Here is a 24,444-nt window from a genome sequence, read left to right as displayed (position 1 = left end):
GCTTCACGCCAGCTGCCTAGTATTCGCCTAGCGCCTCAGTTTCGCCTGAGTTGATTAGTAGCCTTCGCCTATGTTGCTTTCGCCTAGCGCATCTACGCCCAGAGCTACAACCTTGTCGACTACTCGGGTGGCGCCTGACACGCCTGCGTGTTCACTTGCTGCCTGTTGCGCTGCCTTGCTGCAAGCCTACAAAGTTGTGGAGAGAGAAGAACTAAGCGCCTGATTGTTGCCTGTTGCGCTGCCTTGCTGCGCCTGACTCCTTGCTACCATCAAGGAGAAGAGGAAGGGAGGGATCACTAAGGGCTCTGATACCAGTTGATGGGGAGAAAACAGAATTAGGGTTAGAGTTCATTCATGGGAGACATACACAGAGAAGCAAGGAAGAGAGAGAGAGAGAGTTGTGGGGATAAGTCAACTCATCAATTTTAGTGTGTGACTCCCCTATCACACATGTATATTGCACTAGTACACATAGTGCACTTAGTACATTAAAAGTACTAAGTGTACTATGTACTATAACTTATGGGCTTGTACACACTATAAGGGTGGGCATTATGCCTTTACCCCAACAATGCTATCCTACAAGTGAGGTGTGCCACTCATTTGGTATGGCCGAGTGCAAGTTAGTTGGCACCCCGATGGAGATTGATGCGACGTTGAATGCAGAAGACACTTCTCCACTTGTGGATACGTAGGAGTACAAGAGATTGGTGGAGAGTTTGATCTTCTTGTGCAATACATGGCCAGACATTAGCTTTGCAGTTGGTGTATTGTGCAAGTTCTCAAATCAACCCCAGGAGCACCATTGGAAGGCAGAGACGCATGTGTTTAAATACATCCAAGGTACACTTGGGTATGGCTTTACCTACACCACAGACACGTCTTTGACTCGATATCGTGATTCAGATTGGGTAGGAGATTGTGAAAGCAGGAAGTCATCTTCTAGTAATTGATTTTCACTTGGGTCTAGAGTTACCTCCTGGATCAGTAAAAGCAATCTATAGTGGCAATTTATTCTACAAAGGCTAAGTACAAGGTGGCATGCTATGCTTCATGTGAAGCAACCTGGTCGAGGAGAAAATTTTGGGGGACATGGGTGTGGCTCAAGAGCAGCCAACTGAGTAGTTGTGTGACAATCAAAGTTGCATGCCAATTGCGAAGACCCCCATGTTCCATCCCCACACGAAGCACATTGAGATACAGCATTGGGATATGGTCGGGCAAGATTTGTTGATCCACTTGGTGTTAGACCGAAGAGAGATTTCACCAACGGTGAGGGGCGATATTGGAAATCAATGCTCCACCATCATCATTGTCACTGCGTAGGTGGCAGGTTGCTCTATTTTGTAAAGCCTTTGCCAAAGCTAAGGCAAACAAGCAAACCCATGGTTCATGTACCCAATTGGGATATGGTCGGGCAAGATTTGTTGATCCAACCAACAATAGCCGATTGGTACATTGCCACCACCAGGAGACTATATATGGTCTAGTGGTGGCTCCTATCTAGCATATCTTATCTTGTAGATACTAAGATCTTTCACTACACTAGTGCACCCTTGTATGTGCATGACATCCTTTGTCTAGTGTCTACCAAGATCGCCATCAAAGCTCCTTGCCAGAGCGCATGGGTGGGCAGATGCCATCAGTTTGTAACTTTGGTTTGCAACAGTACTTTAGCGTTATTCTCCATATCTCTTGCTTCAAGTGCTATTAAGATCAAGTTTCACATAGTGTATTTTCTTACACTTTCCTAGGTAAGTTCATTGTCTATGATCTCCTTCTTGGGGGTTGTTTGGTTGTTACATGCACGGCAGTTGATCATGGTAACGCACAACATGGCCTTCTTTATACCTTTATGTGGTGAGATCTTTAGCAACCAATTCACAGAGTAGAGAGAGAGAAGAGAATAGAAGAAAAGTAGACGACAGAGTATTGGGTCCCAATTACCCACTAAAGGGCCCCCTTGCAAGCAGGAGTATTTTCTTATATTACTTCTTTGGAGAAATGTTGTACAATGCTTGAGAACAACCAATATGACTGCCCAACACAAGGACGAGGAACACCGTTCGTCGGCTAAGTATCCACAAATCCAAGGGCCTGCAAAAGACTCTTGGGGGCCACTTATGCAAGTCCAGAATAGCTGTAGGACTGCACATATGCTGGCTGAGAATGGAAGAGGAGCTTCAATGTTAGCCTAGAGAGGGTAGAATGCTGATTGCTGATTTGCTGACTGAGAACTGCTTGAGACTTGCTGATTTGTTGAATGATTTATGCTGAAAAACCAGCGCTTGCTTTTTTAGTCCCGCGAGGAGCTGGTCAGCCAGAAGATGCTGTCGGCCAGGCAGGTCCTACTTGGACAAAAAATGTTTTAAACCAACATTTAATGCTGGTGCTTATTGTTGCTGCTGCCAGCTTGCTGGCCGACTGCACATGGGCCCAAGGCCTAGGCTGCTGTAGACCCAATGGCAGCCCCTTCTGCTGGCCGGCAGGGACACATGATCCCCTCTTGCTGTCAGCTGCCTCTAATAGAGGTTCAGGGCTGTAAACAGCCCTTACCCAGGCTGCCAACTGGTCCACCAGCCATGGGCAGGCCTTTGGCTAGCCCATGGGCATGCCATCCTGACATATATGCTGCTACATGATCCTAATGCAACCCTACTGCTAAGGCTGACTGCTACATGCACCAATCTGATGAATTCTCCAAGTGCGTTAAGAGGACTGACTCCAGATTGACCTCTATGACTCAGAGATTGACCTACGTAGCTTGTGCCTGACTCTCCCTGAACTGAGGGCTCACAATGGGGTCATGGCGTATGACAAATATTCCTAGAAAAAGGAATTACTTCTGTACAAATGTTGCATTGTGGATAATGCCAGTGTGTCACTATGTACCCTAGTGCAAGGTGCATGTGAGATTCCCTCTTGCTCACATTGCCGGCAGGTTCAGGGCTTCTAAGTAGTCCGCCAATAACTGGGGATACTCCTGAAAGAACTCTTCATCCAACCATACTGCTTCATGGGTTCCTCGGTCCTTGAACTTGGTATAAAACTATCGTATTCTTCGACCGGGACCATGTTTCGATCTGTGGAGGAGAATTTACTATGGCACTATGACTTCTCTCTTGTCGATCATATCTCATTGTTGCTCTTCTGATACATCCTGCAATGCTAGACCTACATATTGCTTCAACCAAGAAACATGAAAGACATTGTGCATAGTCCAACTTTCCAGAGACATCACTTAACTTTTGAACGACGGGGAACAGGCCGAAACTTTGGAATGAAAGCTTGGGACAACACTTGCTTTTGCCCACTTGCTTTAGTCGTTGCTTCATGATGCGGAGATATATCCAATCCCCTCCCTTAAAGTTTACATCTCGCCTGGATTTGTTGGCTTGTCGGGTATAAGCTTCTTGAGCTTTGGCAAGGCGCTCCTTCACTGACTCAATAATCTCCGAAAATGTTTCGGTTGTCTTGTTGGCCTCTAGAGATGGTGATACGTATCTCATCCAAAGAGATGAGAACCGGTGACCAAATGCTACCTCATACGGCATCTAGCCAATACTCGATGAGTGAGTATCATTTAGGATTGCCTGAACCAATGGAAGATATTATTCCCATTTTGACTGCTCGTCATGGCAGCATGACTTGAGAACGTCAAAGGCCAGTTGATTATATATTTCTGTTTGGCCATCTGTTTGAGGATGAAATGCACAAGACAGTTGTAACTTAGTCCCAAAGTTGTAAAACAACGCTCTCCAAAAATGGGACGTGAACTTAGAATCTCTGTTTGACGTGATTGTCCGTGGCAAACCATCAATGGGATACCAAAACCGAATGAACAAGTGAGCTATGTCCTCGGTTGTGGCCGTCTGCTTGCATGAAATGAGCATGCAAAACTTACTGAATCTTTACACGATAGCCATGCACTGTGTGTTTCTAGACCTGGCTGATGTGGGAAGAGGGCCTACCAAGTCCATACTGATGTCATAAAAAGGTCTCTCTGGAATAGGCAAAGGCTGAGACGGTTCTTGAAAAACAACCAATCATTCTGTATATTGTAGCGGCCTGGTTTTGAACTAAGGGCCATCTCATACTCACTGCGCTCAGTCCCAAATTCTTTCGAATCTCGATATTGTGCCTTCATGCTTTCCAAGTCTTTGACTTGAATCTCCAGCACAGTGGACTCCTGCGATGTTTGAATCGTGCCTTTACGACTGAGAGCATCGACAACAGGGTTGTTCTTACAAGGGACATATTCAATCATTCCCCCAAATTGTTGGAACAATTGACTCCATTTGGATTGCATGTCACTCCATTGGGCACTAGGCATGGTTTGCAACCATTTAAGTGCCTGGTGATCTGTCTTAATTGTGAAATCTCTCGTGTAAAGAAAGTTTTTCCAATGTTTAAGCGCGGTCATCACCCCCAAAAGCTCTTTGTCATATACGGAATAATTCTTTTCCATGGTATTCAACTTGCAGCTATAGTAAGCCAATGGCCTACATCTTGTTGTAAAACAACTCCAATGGCTAGGTTACTGGCATCGGTAATCACCTCGAAAGAATCATCCCAACTTTAAGACTGGTGACTCAGAGGCAACTCTCTTCAATACTAGGAATGCCTCTAAAGCCTTGTCCATAACAAACACTTTCTAATGACGAGTCTTCAAAAATCCCGTTGGAATGTTGCCTTCTGAACCAGAAACTCAAACTGCTAAGCTTTATGAGAGGTGTGTACATAGACTAGGTGTAAACCCATCCACATCTAAATGCTAAGGTACAGCTCATCTTGTTTGCCAATTGTGAAGAGATGGCATCCTCAGAATTGCCCATGTCAAAGAGTACAGTGAACTAATGTCCCCTTGTAGTGCCATAGGCACAGATGAATGATACTCACTCATCGAGTATTGGCCGGAGGAAGCATTTGGTCGCCGTTTCTCATCTCTTTTGACAAGACAAGTATCACCATCTCTAGAGGCCAATCCGAAACATTTTCGGAAATCATTGAGTCAGTTCTTGCCAAAGCTCGAGAAGCATATACCCGACAAGCCAACAAATCCAAGTGAGATGTCAACTTTTAGGAAGGGGATTGGTCATATCTCCACATCATGAAACAACGGCTAAAGCAAGTGGGCAAGCGTTGTTCCAAGCTTTCATTCTGAAGTTTCAGCCCATTTTCCATCATTCAAAAGTTAAGTGATGTCTCTTTAGAGTTAAAGTTACTGGAAAGTTAGACTATGCACAATGTCTTTCATGTTTCTTGGTTGAAGTCATATGTCGGTCCAGCATTCCAGAGTATATCAAAACAGCAACAACCAGATATGATCGACAAAGCAGAAGTCATAGAGCCAAAGCAAATTCTCCTCCACAAATGGAAGCATGGTTCCAATCGAAGAATACGACAGTTTTTATGAAGTTTAAGGACTGAGAAACCCATGAAGCAATATGGCTGGATAAAGAGTTCTTTCAGAGTACCCCCAGTTGTTGGCGGACTACACGGAAGCCTTGAACCTGCCGCCAAGTTAAGCAGGAGGGAATGTCACGTGTACCTTGCATTGGGGTACAGTGACACACTCGCATGCTGATCAGTGCAAACATTTGTACAAAATAATACCTTTTATAGGAATATTTGTCGTATGCCGTGACCCCATTGTGAGCCCTCAGTCTAGGGACAATTAGGCACAAGCTACATAGGTCAGTCTCTGAGCCATAAAGGTCAGTGGGGACTCAGTCCTCTTAACCCACTCGGAGAATTCCTCTGATAAATCATGTAGAAGTCAAGCACAAACTAGGTCATGCATTAGCAAGCATTTAGATGCATCAAGTTTTGCCTTTGGGCCAGCCCACAAGAGGCAATAAGCAGGCCATAGGGAACCATGGCCGACCTAGCAGCCTAGAAATATATATAAGCAATCACATCAAATCATTATAATCATTCAATAATTCAGCAAAGACATCAGCAATTCAAGCATCAGTCATCCTACTCTCTCCAAGCAATCACTGGAGCAACTCTTCAGCATTTAGCCCGCATATGTGCAGTCCTACAGCTAGCTGGACTTGCATAAGTGGCCCAAAGAGTCTTCTGCAATGCCTCGGGTTGGTGGATACGCAGCCGATGTACGATCTTCCTCATCCTTGCGTTGGGCAATCATATCGCTTCTTCTTAGGCATTGTACAATAGATCTCCAAAGAAATAATATAAGCAAATGCTCTTGTTTGCAAGGAGGGGGGGGGGGGAGGGGCACTTTCAGTGGGTAATTGAGACCCAATATTGTGTCATCCACTTCATTTCTATTCTCTTCTCTCTGTAGCAAAGGAGTTCCAAACATGGGCGGTGGTGGCCATGAAGGCCCAAGAGGAGGTGCAAGCCACATTTGAGTGAATTGAGGTAAAGAAGAAGCGCAAGCCACCGATGAACAAGGAGGAGTTCCTCAATGTGGCCATGGAGGAGGAGAGGAAGAGGAAGTCCGCGCACTTCACGTGCGGGTGGTGGGATGGAAGGAGAAGGATAGCCCGTTGGAGGATGCCAAGGGCATTTGCGGGCCTATGGGAGTGGCCAACACTTCTATTATTGTCGGTGCATGGAGAGTAGGGAAAGACATTGCCAAGGAGCAGCCACTTATCCTCAAGTTCGCATGTAATATGCGGAAGCTTCGGAGAAGGATCGGTACTTCAAAACTCAGAAATCAGCACTCTTTTCGCGACGGAATTAACGCACAAACTGAAAGGAGATGTGCAGAAAATAGAGAGAGAAAGGGGAGATGGAGAGGTCACAGTATTGGGTCCCAATTACCCTCTGTAGGGCCCCCACCACGGATGGTGTATTTGCTTTATTAGAATGATGTAAATCTGAAAACAAATACAGAAACTTGACCTTTTCTTGGCTGGAAAATCCTGCCCTTGACCTTCAGTCCTTCACCCCTTTGCGTTAGCAACTTCTTGGCTGTCCTGGCCCTTGTTTGCTTGGAGCACTTGGTGAATTATGAGATGATTCATTGATTCTTGGCTGGAGTATTTATACTCCCTTTATCATCCAGTCGGCCAGCTTCATAAAGCCCCACGACTAGGTCTTTTTTAATAAAATGTTTTCACATTATGCAATATTTGTGCTTTCACACTAGGTGACTTGAATGTTCGTACATCTGTCAGGTCCTTGGTCTACCCAATAGGGTAACCTCTGGTCTTCTACATGACTTCTATTGGCTTATATGCTTCTGCAATGATGTGAATGATGAATGAATGACACAAATGTTGAATTATGGTTATATATGTTGAAGGGTTGCTGGTCGGCCAGTCCAAAAGCTGTCGGCCTGTTTGTTGGACCAAGTCTTTTTTACAGCATTAAATATTGTAGATGCATTAGACAATTGCGAAGGGTGGTCCGCAACTTCTTATGGTCAGGGCTTGATGGCACATTGGACACTAAGGCGAGAGTTGCTTGGGAAACTATTATCCTTCACAAGTACGAATAGAGATTGAACATCATTGATCTAGAGATTCAATGCAAAGCTCTGCTTTGCAAGTCGGTGGTTAAAGCATTCCTTCCTGGTAAGGATTTCTTCATGTACCATATTCTTAGATGTGTCCCTAAGAGCGGTGGTGACAGGGGCTCATCACATGTTTTATATTCTTTGAGATAGATTACCACTCCCCATTGTTTTTTTTTCATCATCCAGGCTTGGAACAGAATGAGGATTTTTTAACGTCATAGACTCCTAAGCTCAGTAGACGAGGTTAATAGGCAGCCCATTTGTGGAACAACCTTATATTGGCGTCTTCCAGATCATGAGAGAGGCAACTACCTAGCATCTCAGAGGGAGTCATTGACGGATTGCATCGATTGATGGAGCTATACCTAACCACTGGATCACTGATACATTTTTACATGAGTATCATCACTTGCGGTTGGGGTTTTTTTTATGGGACATGTGTCTCCCTTCAGGTGTTGGATTTCCCGAAGGGCAAGAGCAGGAAGAGGGTGTTGCCTTCTACTCCATTTAGTATGGATGGTGGATCGTAGAGGAGAAGAAAATACCATGGTTCCTCTCATAAATCTGCTTCATTTTGTTTGCACAGCTCTAAAAGATCCATGTATACAGACCCAAGTGGCCAAAAGAGTATGAACGCTCACTCCATATACTGCAAATACACTAGGTGTTATGAGCATCTGGAATTCTAGATATGCCACGCCGTGATACTAGCAATAATCTCCAAGGTGGTGTCAATACTCAACGAGGTAGTGTGTATCATAACTGGGGGATATCTTGAAGCAAACATCTTTGAGCTATGCCCCTACTGACAAATATACGAGAATCTGCTCCCCTGTCCTCAAAAAGAAGTTGAGGACCAGACTAAGTCAACCATGCAATATAGCACCCCAAGCAATATAGATAGGATCACTCCCCAATCTGCCCAAGAGTTGGGCTATAGATACCAAGATTCTATGTGCTCCTTTGCACTCCCATAAGCAATGATACACTATCTCGGATGGAGCTCAGCATCTAGGACAAGAGGAATTCACATAAAAAATAAAGCTCCTCTCGTTGGTGGGCAACCTACCATGTAGAAACAACCAAAAGAAGTAGAATACTCGCTCTAGAGTGCCAAAATCAGTGGGAACTCTCTGGGTTTGTCCAAGCATGAGCAACCTGACGTTGCACACAGTGTAGCTGAAGAAAGGTATGCTCCTCATGGGGTTAGTCACATTAGTCCATTCCCACTCACCAGGGTCCCAATGTAGCTAGCAGATAGGGCATCCACCATATAGCCATAGGCACCACAAGACACAATTAACCATCACTGAAGAAGGGTCAATATACCAACGCTTCTTAGAGCGATCCACTACTCTCACTGGATGGATCGCTTGTACAGCATAGCTCCCCTGATTGGTTGAGATCTCCCCAACTTTTGGTTTGAGATCTCCTTTATATTACCTAATAGAAGCCTCTTTTTATGAAGAAAAAGAAAAGGGACATATCTGCTGACTCTCTGTACTGTCTCCCCACCATAGGTAAACTCAGGCAACTGGTCGGCCCACTGCTGAGAGGTGTTAAACACCATTACCTTGGTCTTCCCAAGGTTCACTGTAAGGTCCCTATCCAGGCAGAAGGTCCGTAATGCATCCAAGTGTCTCTGCAGCCCCGCTGGTGTATCAATGTCGTCGGCATAGAGCAATAGAGGGATCAACACTCCTCCCAAGCCTGCTCCAGGTCCTCCTAGTCTGTCAATGTAGTCAGAGATTTCATCAATGTATAGCCCGAAGAGTGTGGGTGATAGTGGGCAACCTTGCTTCACCCCAATAGTGCTTGTGATCTACTCTGACATCCCTCCCGGAGCCCGTACCCGGCCTCTGATTGACTCATACAATGCTAAGACTCCCCATCTCATCTCAGCGGGCACCCCATGTCCTGTAGCCTCTGCATCAGCCTCCCTTGTGGCACTGGGTCAAAGGCTTTGCGGAAATCCACAAAGCAACAATATACTCTCCTCCCATGAGATCTGCCCTCCTCGATGATGGCCCGAAGCGTGAAGATGTGATCCAGGGTAGAGTATTTCCTCTTGAACCCCCCCTGTCCATGTGCCCGATGCTGATGTGTCTCTGCCCATTTGCTCAACTCATGCTCTAGTACCGATGCATAGAGCTTGGCTAGCACGTGGCCAATCATGATGGTCCTATAGTTACTCGGAACCATAGGATCACCCGCTTTCAGGATCGGTACTATAGTATTCGCTGACCAACTGGCAGGGAAACCTTCACAAAGGGCCTGATTGAACAGGTGGGCTAAGAGTGGCTCGAGCACATCCCTCGCATGCGAAAGGTGCTCTGCCACTAATCCATCATGATCTTGGGCTCGGCCATTCTGCAACCTGTCAATGGCGTCGCGGATCATGCTGACAGAGAAGAAGGTGGAGGAGGTGAGTCGGCTCTCTGGTGGTTGGGGGAGAGGTGGCTGTCCGGGTATCTGGTAGAGCGAGGTAGCATAGCATGCCATGTCTCCGATGATTTCCAGGTAGGCTCGCTTCTTCCTCTGCACGAGGCGACAAAAGATCACGCGCGCTTGGCGATGTGTACAGATCCCTTGTGCTTCCTCTTGGATGAAGCAGGCACGGGTTTCCCGGCATTCATCAACGTACCAGCCTTTCTGTGGGACATTCTTGCTTGGAGGTGTGACGAATGGCCAAGTGTGAGGGAAGTACATGGCAGTTGATGTGTGGAGTGTCGAGGCGAACTGTGTTGTGAAGTCCTCTAGCGGTACATGTGGGTCCATGTCCTGCAGAGCACTGTACAAGTGGTTGGCGTAGCGGGATGCGGTCTCTCTGGTGAAGTGGTATCGGGGGTGTCTCTCGGGGCCGCTCGGTGGTGGCATCGAATCAAATTGGCATGCAATGCTGAAGGAAAGGTATGCATGATCGGCAGCTACAGCGATGGGGTGACGTGAGACTATAAAAGACTATGTCTGGTATGAGAGATAATGGTCCTAGCAAGTAGTCCACTGTACTTGCACCGGGTCTATTTGTCGTGGAGCGCGCTCTCGGCCGCTTGCCGTGTGCATGCTTCTGTGAAAAGCATGTGAAGGCTCCTGGACCTGGCCATTGAGCGAGGCCATTGAGTATGGCCAATCCGTGTGCTCCTCCTAGCTCCAACAGATGATCTCCATAATCTGAATCTTCCAGGAAATCCTGTCAAGTCCCAACTCCTCTGGTGCGTTTGTACATGGGCTCATCACACTCAAAAAAGGGCACCTGATGCTGTTTCGTACACCCGTTGAAGTCACCTGCCAACAGTACATCTCCAATTCTAGAATGTGCATGACATCCTCATAAAGTGGGAGGTATGGTGACTCGCCCTCTGCATGGGTGGCGTAGGTGGAGCCTTTGGGCGCGAAGTAGCATATGGCAACATAAATATCACGTGGCCGATTAGTATGTACGCGGATCCACATGAAATGGGCCTCCTCGTCTCTCCTCATGACCTGCACGACATGTTGTAGCTCCTCCCTGTAAAGGACAGCAACCCCTCCAGATCCTGTAGGCTCTAGTACCTCCACGTGACCTTGCTTGAGGGCGGCAAGTGGACTCCCACCTGTAGCCTCTGACCTCTGGTAAGCGGGTGCCCGGGGCCTGGTGTGTCTCCGTATAAAGTACAATGTGTCTGCCTCTGAAAGTCTCCTCAAACATCCCCACATCTGTCCTCATTGCCCCATTGCAGTTCCACACTGCTAATCTCAGGTGTATCTCATAAGCCGTGCCCCGTCATGGGCACCTCTCTGTGATGATCACACGACCATCCTGGTAAACCGCCCACTTGCCCGCCTTACGGGCCTCTAGAATCCGCGGCATGGATTCCCTCCGATGTGCTACTTGGGCTAGTGTGAGATCGTCCTCGAGGTAGATTTTTTCCCCCTTGAGGGCTCTCCTCTTGGAGAGAAACCCTCCTCGTGTCTCTAGGTCTGCGATGTCACGTGCATCCCGCACTTGGATGCCACGTAGACATTTTTGTACAGAAGGTGCAGGACCTGGGATGGTGAACTGGTCCCATGTGAGCCCAGTCCGGGACAAGTCAGCCAGGGATCCATCTCAGTCGTCCGAGGTCAGGTGTGCATTGTCCTGCACATGAGTCCAAGGTCAGGTGTGCACTGTCCTGCACATGAAACAGTGCCAGTCCGCGCTGTGAGTCTCCCTCTGGAATGATGTCAGATGTTCTGTGTATCTAGTTTGCAACTGGATGCCAGACCTCTGTGGGCATGTAGGTTTGCATGTAGAGATGGGGCCAGCCCATAGGGCTACCCCAGTGCGAAGGTTTGCACTTGTAGTGTGGGCATGGGGGAGGTGTAGAACCACCCCCAAGGGGCCAGGAGGGCCCAAGCTGTGCCCACCAGCCATGGCATGGGCTGGAAGGGCTGTCGGCCAGCTTTAGTGCTGCCGGACAGGCAGCCGACAGGGCTAATAACCCTACCCAGCAGGTCGGCCAGGTGTAGGGGGCAGTCCCACACCCATGCGCAGAGTGCCCAGCAGCCTGGTACTGTCCCAGCAGGCATGCGCAGAGTGGCCAGCAGGCTGCCTAGTGTGAAAGCACAAATATTGCATAATGTGAAAACATTTTATTAAAAAAGACCTAGTCGTGGGGCTTTATGAAGCTGGCCGACTGGATGATAAAGGGAGTATAAATACTCCAGCCAAGAATCAATGAATCATCTCATAATTCACCAAGTGCTCCAAGCAAACAAGGGCCAGGACAGCCAAGAAGTTGCTAACGCAAAGGGGTGAAGGACTGAAGGTCAAGGGCAGGATTTTCCAGCCAAGAAAAGGTCAAGTTTCTGTATTTGTTTTCAGATTTACATCATTCTAATAAAGCAAATACACCATCCGTGGTGGGGGCCCTACAGAGGGTAATTGGGACCGAATACTGTGACCTCTCCATCTCCCCTTTCTCTCTCTATTTTCTGCACATCTCCTTTCAATTTGTGCGTTAATTCCGTCGCGAAAAGAGTGCTGATTTCTGAGTTTTGAAGTACCGATTCTTCTCCGAAGCTTCCGCATATTACAGTGGTATCAGAGCCTACTTCAAGGACAAAGATTCAGCAAAGAAAACCAGAAAATTTTTTCGCTCGTGTGGTTGGTTTTTAGACGCCGGTGGACTACCCCTTTCGGAGTGACTTCTGTCCCTCGAAGGACGGTTGGTTTTTAGCCTCCGGAAGCCTCCGGAAGTCTCCCACACAGATAGTGGATGGTCAGATTGCGTTCCGGAAAGGAATTGCATTTTCCCGCTATGGCGAGTTTCGGCGACGAGAGAGAACAAGAACCATGGGACCAGAGTGCACCAGGCAGCCCAGCTAGGGCACCCGGCTTGAGTGTCACAGACATGTTCCAGCAGATGATGCGAGCAATCGCAGACCAGACAACCAAGTTGGATGAGCAGAAGGCGCGGATTTTGGCTCTGGAGGAGCGTTCTCGCTCTCCAGCGTCGCATTTTCCATCTCCTCCTCCCTCTCCTTCCGTATCCCAGATACCAGATCCTCGTCACAGGGACCCTCTCGCGGGGTCACAGCCGCAGCCAAGCTCCTTGCTTGAGATGCAGATGCGTGCATTGGAGATTCGACAACAAGAAGACGATGCCATGCGATGAGTGGAACACGAGCGTTACCTCAGAGCTTTGGACGCCAGATTGACACCGGCGGCGCCCTCGAATCATTTTCCCGAGAAAATGAATTTCAGTAAGTATAATGGTAAACTCGATCCCACTACTCTTTATTCATGGTTACATCAATTTGAAGCTTACTTTGCCGCAGTTAGGAAAACAGATATTGACAAAGTGATCTTAGCTAGTTGGTACTTGGAAGGTGAGGCCATTCCTTGGTGGACTCAGTGGGCTCATGCCCACACCAGAGCAGGTATGGCAGCTTATGTGTGGGACGAGTTCGTCGGCGACCTTAAGCAGCGGTTTCTACCGCCCCACTACCTTGAGGGACTCGAAGACGAGTTCAGGGGAGCGCGTCAGAACGCGCAACCAGTCCTTTAGTTTGCCAATAAAATTTCGACCTTGTGTCTACAATTAGGCTTATCTGATTCGGACAAGAAAGGGCAGTTTTTGTATGGCATGGACACGCAAATCCAATGGGAGGTGCGTATGTTTAGGCCAGCCACCTTTGAGGACGCACTCTCGCTTGCGCAGAGTGCAGAAATGAAACACAATGGTGGCAAGCCCAAGACTTCCCAGCCGGCTTCTCCCAAGGCTAACGCCTCGGGGGGCAAAAGCCAGAACCAGATGGGGTCTTCCCCAGGACAGAGCCCGGGAGCCTCTGGCTCCAAGAACTCGAACAATGCGTCTAAGCTTACTCCAGACCAGAAAGCGGAGGCAGGCAAGACAGGTGGCAAGTTGAGTGCTGAGGAGCTTGCTCAGTACAGGAAGGAGGGTAGATGTTTCTTTTGTCACACAAAAGGACATACTTCTCGGGATTGTCCGAAGAAGCCTCCAAAGGCCGCCGCCGCCTCCACAGCTTCCGTGGTGAGCAAAGCTCCCACACAGACCCCAGCGGCTACCCCTAGTTCTTCAACCCCCGGTGCTTCAGTTGGAGCAATTATTAGCCGGGAGCTCGAAGATAAGCAGAAGGGCGCCCATGACCAGGAGTATGAGCGCAACGAATTGCTCAAGTCCTTTGGCTACATATGTGGCCAGAGAGTCGTTGTCTTGTTTGACAGCGGCAGCACGGAGGATGTGATCACGGAACAGGCCGCTAGGCGTGCCCGTTTCGAGCCGACTCCGGTGGACAAACAAGTTGAGGATTTTAGCACAGGTATGACAACGAGCGTCAAGTATGAAGCTCTAGGTGCTAAGTTAGTGATTCAGGGCATAGAGTTTGTGCGTGACTTTATGGTTGCCCCTCTTGTAGGAGCAGACATAATTTTGGGTATCCAGTGGTTTCACAAGTTTCTTCCTGATGTCAAGTGGGACAAGCACACGTTCCAGATCGATTGGAATGTGTCAAACACCCCGGTGACCATTAAGTGTGAGCCAGGTATTCCAAACTTTCCGCTCATAAGCCACTTGCAGGCTAAGCAAGCAGTCAGGAAAGGCGCACAGTGTGCGATGATTTACATCCAGACAGCCCAGACGGTGGCCAGTGCTTCCGAGAAGTACTCGGTTCTCCATGAAAAGTTCCAGAAGATTTTTCTTCGGGACAGTCTCCCTCCCCAGCTCCCCCTGTCCAGACCAGAGGATCACAAGATTGACCTCCTCCCAGGCTCGGAACCCCCGAGCAAGTTTCCGTATCGCCTTTCTAAGGCAATGGAATCGGAGTTGGACCGCCAACTCTAAGAATTGTTGCAAGCTGGCTTCATCCGCCCCAGCGTGTCGCCGTTTGCAGCACCGATCTTGTTTGTCAAGAAGAAAGATGGGTCTTCCCGGTTGTGTGTCGATTATCGAGCACTCAACAAGCTGACTATCAAGAGCAGATTCCCGATGCCTCGAATTGACTATATTCTCGAGAGGCTGAATGGAGCTAAGGTGTTCTCTAAATTGGATTTAAAGAGTGGGTACCACCAGGTACGGATTGTAGAGGGAGACATCCCCAAAACAGCCTTCCGTACAGAACGGGCCCACTATGAATTTGTGGTTATGCCATTTGGATTGACGAACGCCCCAGCTACATTTAACCGCATGATGATGCGTATTTTTCGGGAGTTGATTGGAGAGTGTGTGTTCATATTTCTGGACGACATACTCATATTTTCAGCTACAGTTGAGCAGCATGACATTGATGTGGAGAAAGTCCTTAAGTTGCTGGAAAGCAACGAGCTCTATGTCAATGAAAAGAAGTCAGAATTTTATCTGTTCCAAGTACATTACTTGGGATATATAATTAGTGCTGAAGGCATTCGACTTGATCCGGCTAAAGTGGCCGAGATTGTTAACTGGGAAGTACCTCAGACCGCTTATGACATTAGATCATTTGTGGGTATATGCCAGGCATATTCCACTCACATTGACAAGTTTTCTGATCTCTCGGCAGACCTCACAGATCTGCTAAAGGGAGTGAAAACAAGAAGGCAAAAGATTCGAATGACTCCACGAGCGTTGGAGGCATTCCAGAACCTCAAGGTGGCTTTATCAGAAGCGCCTTGTTTAGCCCTTGCCTCGTGGGACGAACCATTCCAAGTGATCACCGATGCGAGTAACATCGCAATTGGAGGTGTATTGCAACAGAATGGTCATCCAGTAGCTTACATGTCTCGTAAGTTACTGCCTGCCGAAAAGAACTACTCAGTCTATGATCGTGAACTCCTAGCAGTTATTCAGGCCTTGAAACATTGGAAACATTTCCTGTATGGCCGTGACTTCGAGGTTCGCACTGACCATCAGGCATTGCGCTGGATTCAGACGATGCCAAGTGCACAGTGGAGTGATCGACAACACCGCTGGAGTCAGGTATTCCAGCAGTTCGGTGGCATGATTGAGTACCTTCCAGGAAAGGCCAATCTAGTGGCCGATGCTTTGAGCAGGAAGGGACAAGTATCTGCGATTCAGACCACTAGACTTGACCTTGTTGGTACAGGACTAGAAGACATGAAGCACACGTACGCGGATTCCGAGGAATTCGGTACACAGTGGGAACAGGCATTGGATGCCACAGGACCATGCCATTTTCTGATACGCGATGGTTGGCTTTTCTATAAAGGCCGACTATGTGTCATGAAATCATTCCGGGCAGCTCTTCTCCATGATGCCCATGACGCCATTACAGGTGGTCATAGGGGCATGAATTCGACTCTGGAGAAATTAAAACGGCAATACTATTGGCCAAAGATGAGGCGTGATGTGTTTACATATGTACAACGCTGTGACATTTGTCAAAAGGTGAAAGCTCCTCGTGGAAAGAAGATAGGGTTGTTACAGCCTTTGCCAATTCTTGAGGGTCCTTTCCAGGACATTTCGATGGACTTTGTCACAAATCTGCCTCCCAGTCCGAGTAAACGATACGCAGTGTTTAACTATTGTTGATAGGTTCAGCAAATTTGTTATGCTTATTCCTTGCAGGGCCAATGTGACCGCCGAGGATGTTGCCCAGCTATTCATTCGGCATTGGTACCCGATTGGCGGGATTCCTAGAACCATAGTGTCAGACCGAGATGCCAAGTTTACCAGTCATTTTTGGAGGGCATTGTTTGATAATTTTGGTACTAAGTTGAAATTTTCCAGTGCATTCCACCCACAGACAGATGGCCAGACAGAGATATACAACCAGTTGGCCTTTGATGTGCTGAAGTGTTATGTCCACGATCAGCAAGGTAAGTGGGAATCGTTTTTGCCTTTAGTTCAAGCTGTTTTGAATGACTCTTTTTCTTCAGCTATTGGCAGGACTCCATATGAGGCAGCGTTTGGAAGGCCTTTCCAGTCGTTGTTAACCAGAACTTCGTCTTCAGTACCGGAGGCGAACAGAGTGACGGAGTCTTACCAGGAGATCCTAGAGTGCGTTAAAGACAGATTGGCTAAAGCGCAAGAGGCCTACACTCGACAGGCCAATAAAGACCGAAGGGACATGAAGTTTTCGGAAGGGGATTGGGTGTATCTTCGGATTATGAAGCAAAGATTGAAGCAGGTGGGCAAGCGATGCCCAAAGTTATCTTTCAGGAGCTTCGGACCATTTCCCATCCGGAAAAAGATTAATGAGGTGTCTATGCAGTTAAAGCTACCTCCGAGTTGGACTATGCACGATGTATTTCATGTCAGTTGGTTAAAGCCATATGCAGGTCCACCCCCTTCAGAGGTCAAAGACGAAGCGGAACTTGATATTATTGATGAAGCAGAAGTAATGGTTCCAGAACAGATCCTTCTGCACCGTTTCAAGCATGGCTCAGGCCGAAGACTACGACAGTTTCTCACGAAGTTTCAGGACCGAGGAACTCATGAAGCGGTATGGCTCGACAAAGAATTTTTCGAAGACTATCTGGCATTATTGACGGATTATTTGGAGGCTATGCAGCTTCCGTCAAGTTAAGCAGAAGGGGATGTCACATGAATCCCGCACTTGGATGCCATGTAGACATTTCTGTACAGAAGGTGCAGGACCTGGGATGGTGAACTGGTCCCATGTGAGCCCAGTCCGGGACAAGTCAGCCAGGGATCCATCTCAGTCGTCCGAGGTCAGGTGTGCATTGTCCCGCACACGAGTCCAAGGTCAGGTGTGCACTGTCCTGCACATGAAATAGTGCCAGTCCGCGCTGTGAGTCTCCCTCTGGAATGATGTCAGATGTTCTGTGTATCTAGTTTGCAACTGGATGCCAGACCTCTGTGGGCATGTAGGTTTGCATGTAGAGATGGGGCCAGCCCATAGGGCTACCCCAGTGCGAAGGTTTGCACTTGTAGTGTGGGCATGGGGGAGGTGTAGAACCACCCCCAAGGGGCCAGGAGGGCCCAAGCTGTGCCCACCAGCCATGGCATGGGCTGGAAGGGCTGTCGGCCAGCTTTAGTGCTGCCGGACAGGCAGCCGACAGGGCTAATAACCCTACCCAGCAGGTCGGCCAGGTGTAGGGGGCAGTCCCACACCCATGCGCAGAGTGCCCAGCAGCCTGGTACTGTCCCAGCAGGCATGCGCAGAGTGGCCAGCAGGCTGCCTTTTTGTACTATATAATAAAAGAAAACCCTGACACCAACTATCTCTCTCTTCATCTCTCTCCTCTGTCTTAATCATGTTTATTTAGCATCTTGTTCTTAATCAAGCTTAGGATTGTGGATCACTACATCAATGCTCAACATTGGTATTAGAGCATTCAGACTCACCCACTAAGCCTAGTCCCAAGGAGGTACACAGATCCATAAGAAGAATACGGTCAGGGTGGCTGATGGAGTGGTCTGCAACAACAGGCAAAGCTGGAGGAAAGCATTCTCTAGGAGTATGTACACATAACCAGTATATCATTAAGCTCTCATATCAGTTCCAAAGGCCTAGCAACAAGCATCATCACCATCCGCATCATTATCAACAGCATCATTATCACCATGATAAGCAATATGAAGGACATGGATGACCAGTCCGCAACTAGCAAGGCTGTCCTACAGCAGGTTGGCGGCCAGCAGGGCATCCAAATAGGCAGGCGGCAAACACCAGTATGAAGGCCAACAAGTTCGAGCATCACAAGTGTAATGTGCAGCATTTAATGCTGTAAAAAAAGCATTTCTTGTTCCAGCAAACAGGTTGATAGCTTTTGGACTGGCCAACCAGCAACCCTTTAGCCTGTATAAGCATAATTCAACATTTGCATCAATCACATCATTACAGAAGCATAGAAGGCAGTAGAAGTCATGTAGAAGGCCAAAAGTCACCCTATTGGAGTAACCTTTTTGTACCATATAATAAAAGAAAACCTTGACACCAACTCTCTCTCTCTCTTCTATGTCTTAATCATGTTTATTTAGCATCTTGTTCTTAATCACGCTTAGGACTGTGGATCAGTACAGCAAGGCTTCCGCACATGCAACAACTCACCTCAACCTCCACAAGCAAGCATAGTGTTGTGAGCCTCCCGATAAAGACAAGAGACACCTCTTATCCAATCTTGAGAAAATCCCATGCATGGGACAATACCCTCTGAGAAGTCCCAATCCACTCTATCATAGGCTTTCTCAAAATCAATCGCAAGATTGCCAAAGGCTAATTACTTGCCTTGGTCCACTCTATCGCCTCCCAAACCAAAAGATGTTATCAAAGATGCTTCTTCCTTGGAGGAATCCACTATGTTTCAGTAACACTCACTGCAATCTCACGCGCACTCCCTCGGATTTATTATGAAGTCCAAAGCAAAGTGATAAGCCTCCACTGGCAATGGTAGTCTTATCACCACTCCTAGGAATGAGGTGGATAAGACCCTCGGTAAGGAAACGAGACATAGAGCCCGTGATCCACATAACCTGTAATGCCACAATGATCTCATCCCCAAAAAGGCACATCAAGTAATGCACACGTCATCCGAAATCAACCTAGGCAGGGACTCCCAAACCTTCTGTTGTGCCCTATCCCTTTGAGGGGAGTGAGTCTCTACAAATAACAAGTGGCAGTAAAAATCTGAGGCAATCCTCCTGACCATGTCAAGCTGTAAGCAGATCACTCCCTCTGCAAGTCTTACAACTATGAAACATGTTCCCTGTTATTGGAGAGGCCATGGGCAGCAAAGAAATGTCTGTTTAGTCTACCTCCCATCTGAATCCAGAATGACTCCTGTCCATGATAATGAAACTCTACGCTGTTCAAAAGAGTCTTCCAACTCACCCAGGCCTAATGGTGCATAATGCATCCAAGATCCACTGGGCATCAGGGGGTTTCTCAAGTTCACTCTCCAAAGCACACAATCTACACCTGAAGACTGAATCTGCAGGCTCTTCTGAAAGAGACTAACTCCGCAAAGCTTGGCGAATCCTTTTGATGCAATAACCTGAGCAGCTTTTTTAAGTAGCAACTACAACTTGTTTGAACCATTGGGCTCTCCCATTTAGCTTGGACAGAAATATATGCAATCTGGGCAGCCTCAAAACCAGCCGACCAGCCATATGAACATTTGGACGAGAAGTAAGAGGACGCTTATCAAGCTCTGAAAACAGACGAGCCAGCCCTATAGAGCTCACAGGCAGTCTCCAAACAAGTCAACCAGCAACATGGAGTACCTAGGTAACTGTTGTACAATAATTAGCATTTGAACTTCCATGAAGTCTGAAATGAAGAATCGCATATAAGCTTACCTGATCAGCGCTTGCACAGACTGTGACAGGCTCAAATTGATAGATGGCTGTTGCCACTTCGACGAAAGCGCGCTGAGCATGCACGGCATTGTCGCGCCAATTGTCAGGCCGTTCCTGCAAAAACACATAACATCAGATCGGCTACGGAATTTCTAGGGTTTCAAAGCACGCAGTGCAGGAGAGAAAGGGAAAGGGAAGAGAGAGAGAGAGAGAGAGAGAGAGAGAGAGAGAGGAAGTAGGGGAAGGTGTGATGGTGCTGGCTATTTACAGGCCATCCCATCCAGCACTGCTCATGAGGTTCCCATTCTGCAGGCATTCGGAAGCCATGGCCGCGGGGGGTGCCCTCCAAGTCCATGCTTTCTCTTCAAACCAAAATGCAGACCATATAGGACAGTGCTCAGAGAAGGAAACTTCAAACCAAAATGCAGGACAGTGTCACACAAGGAAACTATATACAATGCACACGTAAGATTTTTGTTTTCGCTATTTTCTCAATTGTGAAAAGTTTGTATCTCAATTGTGACAAATCTGTAAAAATTGAGGCACATATATTATATTTTAGCTCAAAATTTTGCAAAATTTTCCCCAAAAACCTTCAAAAAATTTAAGGTCCAAGTTTGGTGGTTTGTTCATAAAAATATTTTCGGGGAAAATTGATCTAGGATACTAGCATGCATACATGCACACCACTTTTCAACAACAATCACAATTCACACTTTTTAAGGTGTTTACACTTACGATTCTCCAGAGTCTAGACACAGCCGCTGTCAAAAAATATGACGGCACTTGTGCATTTCTAATCGGTTCTATGTGAGAATATGGCATAGCGGAAAGAGATACAACAAGAGAAAGTACACTAGACAATGTAATAGAGAGAATGGAGAGAATTTTAAAATTCTGATTATACCAAACAAGAGATAGGTACAATATGATGGTGATGTCCACCCGTGCACTCTAGTGTATAGCTTAGATGGCAACCTAGATAGACTCTGGATGGAGGGCGTAGTGAGAGTATAGGGAATATATGCTCACAAGCATTGGATGTCTTAACTTGTGCCAACTATGTCCATTTATAGTACTGTAGGTAGTGCAGTGGACGTATCTAAGACATGGGCGGCTATGCTGCATTGACACGGCTCACCGCCTGCATATTCATAACGCGTCCCAATCGACCACCGACCACTAATGATCAAATTAGTATCCGATGGAATATTCCCTATATGACGCTTATACCCCTCATCTTCTCCTAACCATCAATGGTCACAACTACGACCCCTTCCAACATCTAAGCTAGGGTTCCCACTAAAGATATGTGCACCAATGGCTGCTCCTCATAATGGGGCCCATATAAATATGCACCATACATCAATGCGAGATACATGCTAAGAGGCGGGCATTGAACATAAACTAACATTCTAACTCTGAGAGCCATAGAAAGAGGGTCATCTTTTGCGGTCAAAAGCTCTCCCAAAGCTAGCACCATAAATTAGAGAGGAAACGGGTAAGATGTCCTAGGATTGCCAATAAGAGGAGGCCGTAAGAGTACTATGTTAACCATCAGATACCTCTTGGGCTAACAAGGACCTTTGGAAACACACAAGGACTTGCCAATGACACAGTTGAAGACATTGTCCACCATAGCAAAGAGATGAGTCGGCATCAAAAAAGAGTTAGAGAGATGCCTAGGAGAGCCACGACAGGGGCCAGGGTGCTTGCAATCAACAAAGAGTGGCCATGTACATGAAGAACGAGCTTTCAACCACCCAAGAAAAGCAATGTCCACCTAAAGCGGGACTTTAGAAGTGTGCAATGCAAAGTCTTGCACCTGCACTTCATGTTGTACCCAAATAGTATGGTATGTCTTGTGTAAAGGCCAGCATCCAATACACTTCAAGATTATATTTGAAACACATCTCATTAGGCCTTAGTCTTGAGTTAGCCACCTAACGGATTCCCAAGGCCAATAAGTGCCATGTATAAAAGACACTTTTACTAATGAGAAAGGGTCATTCTCTTAGGGCTAGTTTGATGTCCAAGCTCTCTTGTGCTCTTGTGCTCTAGCTCTCCCAAGCTCTTGCTCTCGCTTTCATGGTGCGTGTGTGTGTGTGTGTGTGTGTGTGTGTGTGTGTGTGTGTGTTAGACTAGTATGCATGGTGCTAGTGAGGAGTGTGTATGAGAGTTTTCCTACGCAGAACCATTATCTTGAAGCACTTCCTTAGACCAGATTGGAGTAATGAGGACCAGCTCTACCTCAAGTGCTCTTGGTGAGACAAAGGAATGAAGGCTTCTACAACCCCTCATAAGGAGGTGGGTGAGTTACCAAATCCCCCACAACAAGAAGGGTAAGATCATGGCCATCTCTTTCTAGTTTTTGTTGGCATTGGTGGGTGTGTTCTATCACTTTCCATTGGCACCGCTACAAGGACACGGTGGCTTACCCTTGTGGCTGCATTAGCCTAGAGCCGAATTTTGAGTACCTTGTGGTGAAAGAACCGCTTGTGGATTGATGGTGATTGGAGGATAGATTAAGGATTTGTTCGCTTTGGGTTTAATTTGTCCGTTTGCATAAGCATAGGTTGGATTGATTTTGTGTGCTTGATTGGTTTGTGTGGTTGGTTTGCATTGTTTGCTTGCATTCATAGGAAAGAGTTTGATTAGGAATAGTAGTAAGGATTCCATTAGAATTTATATTGCTTGATTAGTTGCATTGCATTTAAGTAACTCCTAGTAGGAAATAACTTGTAGTCATTAGAACTTTATGGTTGAGGCTTTAGCAATGCCGTAAGAAAAAGGATACACGAAGGCTAATGAGAGCATGCAGGGAGATTAAAGGTGGAAGAAATTACTATGAGAGAGGAGTTGATTGTGTGAGCAAGAAGGCAGCCTCAGGTTGGAACTTTGATACTTGTGAATCATTTAATTTGCCTTGTTGATTTCGATAATCTTTTCCCAACTGGGGTGCATCATGTTGCTAATCATTCAGTGTGTGTTAATCACTATATGTGAGTTAGCTATTGTATTAGACATTGATTAATGTTTTAAAGTACTTACTTGTTGGTAATGGTAGAATTGGTGACCAATGATGCGAAGCTCTCGACAGTCTTAGCTAAGGTTTGACGGCTACATGGATTAAAGTCATGTTTAAGGCTTATGTAGGAGTTAATCAAGTCTATCGAGTTTGACTAGGTGGTGCAAGCAGCGGGGCTGTAGCACTGCTTAGAGAGGTGTTGCATCAGAGGGCTTAACCGTTGCATAGAGGGAAGCAGAGAGGGATGTAGGTAGTTAGAGAAGCAGTTTGGTGCATGGTGGTGGGCTCAATCACCTAAATAGTGGCTGGATCAAAGGAGAGATTCATGGCAGAGGCACTTACTCCCAACATAGGCGTGCTTACTCATGTGTCACCTTAACCACATTATCAAGGCAATAGCCACCTCATAGCCCTCATCACTTAAGGCCTAGTCATCATCATCACAAAGCTTATGCTTTAGCCACATCATCTAAGATAATGGCCCAGTCACTAATCCTATAGCCCAATCACCAAGGTTGTGTGCGCATCATCTACATGTTTTGAAAGGCCACATCACCATCGCTAGCCACATCATCAAGGCAATAGCCACCTCATCTAAGTTAAAGCCACATCACCTATCTAATTGCCGCATCATCAAGGCTTAGGCCTCAACCAAGGCATAGCCACATCATTGGGGCTAGGCCAAAGTCGTGTCACTTCAATCATTGTCACATCATTTCACGGCTAAGTGGTGGATCAATTGGAGCGTGTGAGGATATTGACGATATTGCACATCTAGTCTCTCCATTTAGACCTCGTTATATCTATCAAGCCAATAGCAGTCCTTGGGTTTGGTTATAGATCTCCCACTCCCCGTGCACCAACACATGTGCCACCTTGCCTCGTCCCAACCGTAGCTTTTCCTCTACCCTGGGATTACTTTGGAGATGTTAGCTTTTGTAGAAGCCATGGATAGAGGAATGTGGACAACAATGCCTGTGAGAGATGTCAGAGATCAATCCCGATCTAGATCTTATCAATAATGGCTAAGTACTCCCAAACCAATCTACAAGGACAATTGAGGTTGCTTGCACCATATTTTAAGCATAATTTTCAAAGGTCTGAGACGAAAGGAGTTTTGTCCACTTGTTGAAAGTTGTCTCCCAAAGCTCATATGAGACCTGAAGAGAGTACATTCACAAGAC

General features: G+C 46.9%; 1 protein-coding gene across 5 annotated transcripts in view; it reads right to left on the bottom strand.

Annotated features, from left to right (window-relative positions):
• The window catches only part of EMB1873 (porphyromonas-type peptidyl-arginine deiminase family protein), a 112,747-nt gene extending 92,080 nt beyond the window's left edge, over positions 1–20,667 (bottom strand). The window contains exons 1-2 of one of the 5 annotated variants that reach the window (XM_086803223.1): positions 20,501–20,667; positions 20,233–20,346 (exon numbers count right to left, since the gene is read on the bottom strand). In XM_086803223.1, coding sequence (XP_086659349.1) covers positions 20,233–20,346; positions 20,501–20,587 — 201 coding nt within the window. In that variant the 5' untranslated portion in view covers positions 20,588–20,667. The remainder of the gene's footprint in view (positions 1–20,232; positions 20,347–20,500) is intronic. The other 4 variants (XM_086803222.1, XM_086803220.1, XM_086803219.1 and 1 more) reach the window with 4 other exon arrangements.
• Positions 20,668–24,444: the final 3,777 nt, after the last annotated feature.

This window comes from Cibotium barometz, chromosome 9, assembly GCF_041138505.1.
Source record: "Cibotium barometz isolate CiBa-2024 chromosome 9, ASM4113850v1, whole genome shotgun sequence".
Classification (NCBI taxonomy): domain Eukaryota; kingdom Viridiplantae; phylum Streptophyta; class Polypodiopsida; order Cyatheales; family Cibotiaceae; genus Cibotium; species Cibotium barometz.
This window is presented reverse-complemented; position numbering and strand designations above follow the sequence as displayed.